The sequence below is a fragment of the Antrostomus carolinensis genome, unplaced genomic scaffold, assembly GCF_000700745.2.
Source record: "Antrostomus carolinensis isolate BGI_N321 unplaced genomic scaffold, ASM70074v2 scaffold16089, whole genome shotgun sequence".
NCBI classification, from domain to species: domain Eukaryota; kingdom Metazoa; phylum Chordata; class Aves; order Caprimulgiformes; family Caprimulgidae; genus Antrostomus; species Antrostomus carolinensis.
Window position 1 is genome coordinate 41,647 of NW_010339367.1, and position 2,247 is coordinate 43,893.

General features: G+C 33.7%; 1 protein-coding gene across 1 annotated transcript in view; it reads left to right on the forward strand.

Annotated features, from left to right (window-relative positions):
* QSER1 (glutamine and serine rich 1) overlaps positions 1 to 1,696 on the forward strand; it is a 27,276-nt gene extending 25,580 nt beyond the window's left edge. The window contains exons 11-12 of the mRNA XM_010175828.2: positions 193 to 288; positions 890 to 1,696. Of these exons, the coding sequence (XP_010174130.2) occupies positions 193 to 288; positions 890 to 1,030 (237 nt within the window). The 3' untranslated portion in view covers positions 1,031 to 1,696. The remainder of the gene's footprint in view (positions 1 to 192; positions 289 to 889) is intronic.
* The last annotated feature ends 551 nt before the right edge of the window (positions 1,697 to 2,247 follow it).

A 2,247-nucleotide genomic window follows, 5' to 3' on the forward strand; every position in this document is an offset into this window, starting at 1 on the left:
ATTATATGATGTAATATGAATTATGGTGTAGTATGAATTATGGTGTACCAAAATATGTCAGAGGAATTACTTGAATGAAGTACTCTATTTCTGAATTAATGAAAACAAATTTATTTACAGAAGAAAATGTCTATCATATCTGTGTCTTGGGAAATAACATGAATTTATCTAAAATAACTGTTCTTTTTGCAGGAGTTTACAGTAGATCCAGAAAAAATACAGTTGTATTCTTTGTATCACTCACTCCATCATTACAAATATCACATTTATCTAACATGTAAAGAAGAGGTAAGTATTGTTCTCTTTGAGGTACTTTTACATTAATTGAGGGAATTTATTGAGGGAATTGAGTCCAACTAGAGAGACTGTTTTCTTCTTCTTGGTAAATGAGTATGGTTTGTGGCCTCCTATTTTAATTAATTCTTTATGGCAAACAAAAGGGTGTAATGAGCACATATGTTGCCCCTACTGGGCACTGCTGCCCAGAACATTCAGATAAGAGGCTTACATGGTTTGTGTGGAATCAGTTTCCCTCAGGATAGGTAAGTATTCTTCACTGTTACCTAAAATAAATTAAACAGATCTTATCAAGTGTGTGTAACTCCTCAGAGCTAGGAGCTACTTTGTCTTAGAATGCCCACTCCTTTATTTTTTCTGCAAATCCTTGGTGGAAATATTCCAGGTTGCAGAAATATGGGAGTTGAACTCTGGCTCAGTTCTTAAGAAATGCATTTTTCCTTGGTTTTAAAGCTTAAAGGTTTTCTTCCAAAGAAGGTTTGTATTTAACTGCAGAATATTGTAAAAATGAAAATTCTGAAATGCTGTCAGCCTAACACGTATATGTGTATGCCTCTGTCTCTCCCCCTGCCCCTTCTCTTCTTTTAAATAGATTTCTTCTGTTCAGAAGAAGAATGCGGATCTAGGACAGGAAGAGATTGTGCAGCTGTGCATGAAAAATATAAAATGGGTGGAGGATCTTTTTGAAAAGTTTGGTGAACTTTTGAATCGTGTCCAGCAGAAATGCTCATAACAAAAATCTATCCCAAATCTCCCACTTTTCTACGGCACTAACCTGATGGAACAGAAGGCTCAGAGAGAGGCTCTGATTTCTTTTACAATGCCAGACTGCGTTCTTGTTCGTAGCCATTTTTATTTCTCTTTATGGAACTTTGTGCCTTGGCTCTTGCTAAGGAAAAGTGATGCTGCCAAGGAAATCAGTCCTTTGGAGATGGAACTAAACATAAACCTAACCACATTTTTAACCTGAAGAATTATTTTCTATTTTGTAAACTATTGGATAACTTAGTTTTATTTTCAGAAATGTTTTTGACAAGTGGTAAAGCATGCACTACATATACTTTTTTCTTTATTGCTAAAAAGATAACAACACTTAAAATACTACAGATTTTTTCCATCCCTGACTAAGCAACAGAAAAGTCAGCGTTGGGGTGAACTAATTTTTACATGTCTGGCCACCAAATTCATTTGGTACATTTTGTGAACAGAGCCGGAGTGACATCAGTTTCTGCATACATATATTGCCATCATAAAATCCAGAAATGTCATTATGCTTTATGGACTCCTTTTACTATTGTCATGTTCAGGAGACTGAACATGGAGTTGGTGCAATCCTATGACTGCTTTTTGTGTCAAATTATATTGTAATGAAAGACAATGACCTTAACTATTTTCCCTGTTTTGAAGAAAAAAAAAAATATTTTCCTTTATACTGTGTTTTTTTTTTTCTTTTGGAAAAAAAAATTCAATTGTACATTTTATCTCACTAATAGTTGTATTTTTCACAGAGAAAATATTGTGGTTAAAATTGTTTCATGTATCTTTGTCATACACTTTCCATTGTTTTCAGTAAATCCTATTCATTTATATGTTGATTTCATATTGTAAACTATATATCTTGAGGTAACCCTTTTGTTTATACAGGTTTGCTTCAGTGTTAACCAGAATAATGCATACTAGACTAGTTTTGCTTTAAGTGTAGTTGTGTTAGACACTGCAATTATTTTCTGATAACGTGAAAATAAATTTCTTACTAAACTAGCACTTGATTAACGGAGTTTAAATGAAGAGCTACTACACTTTATCTTTGTCAACAGAGTTTGATGATTGAGTAGACTATATGCAGTGTTAAACACAGCTTACATAATTGTTTGTAGAATTGGCAGTTGCAGAGCTGTTCTCTTTTTGGTGCCTTTCAAGTCCTCAGACATCTTTGTAGCTTTTTTCCCC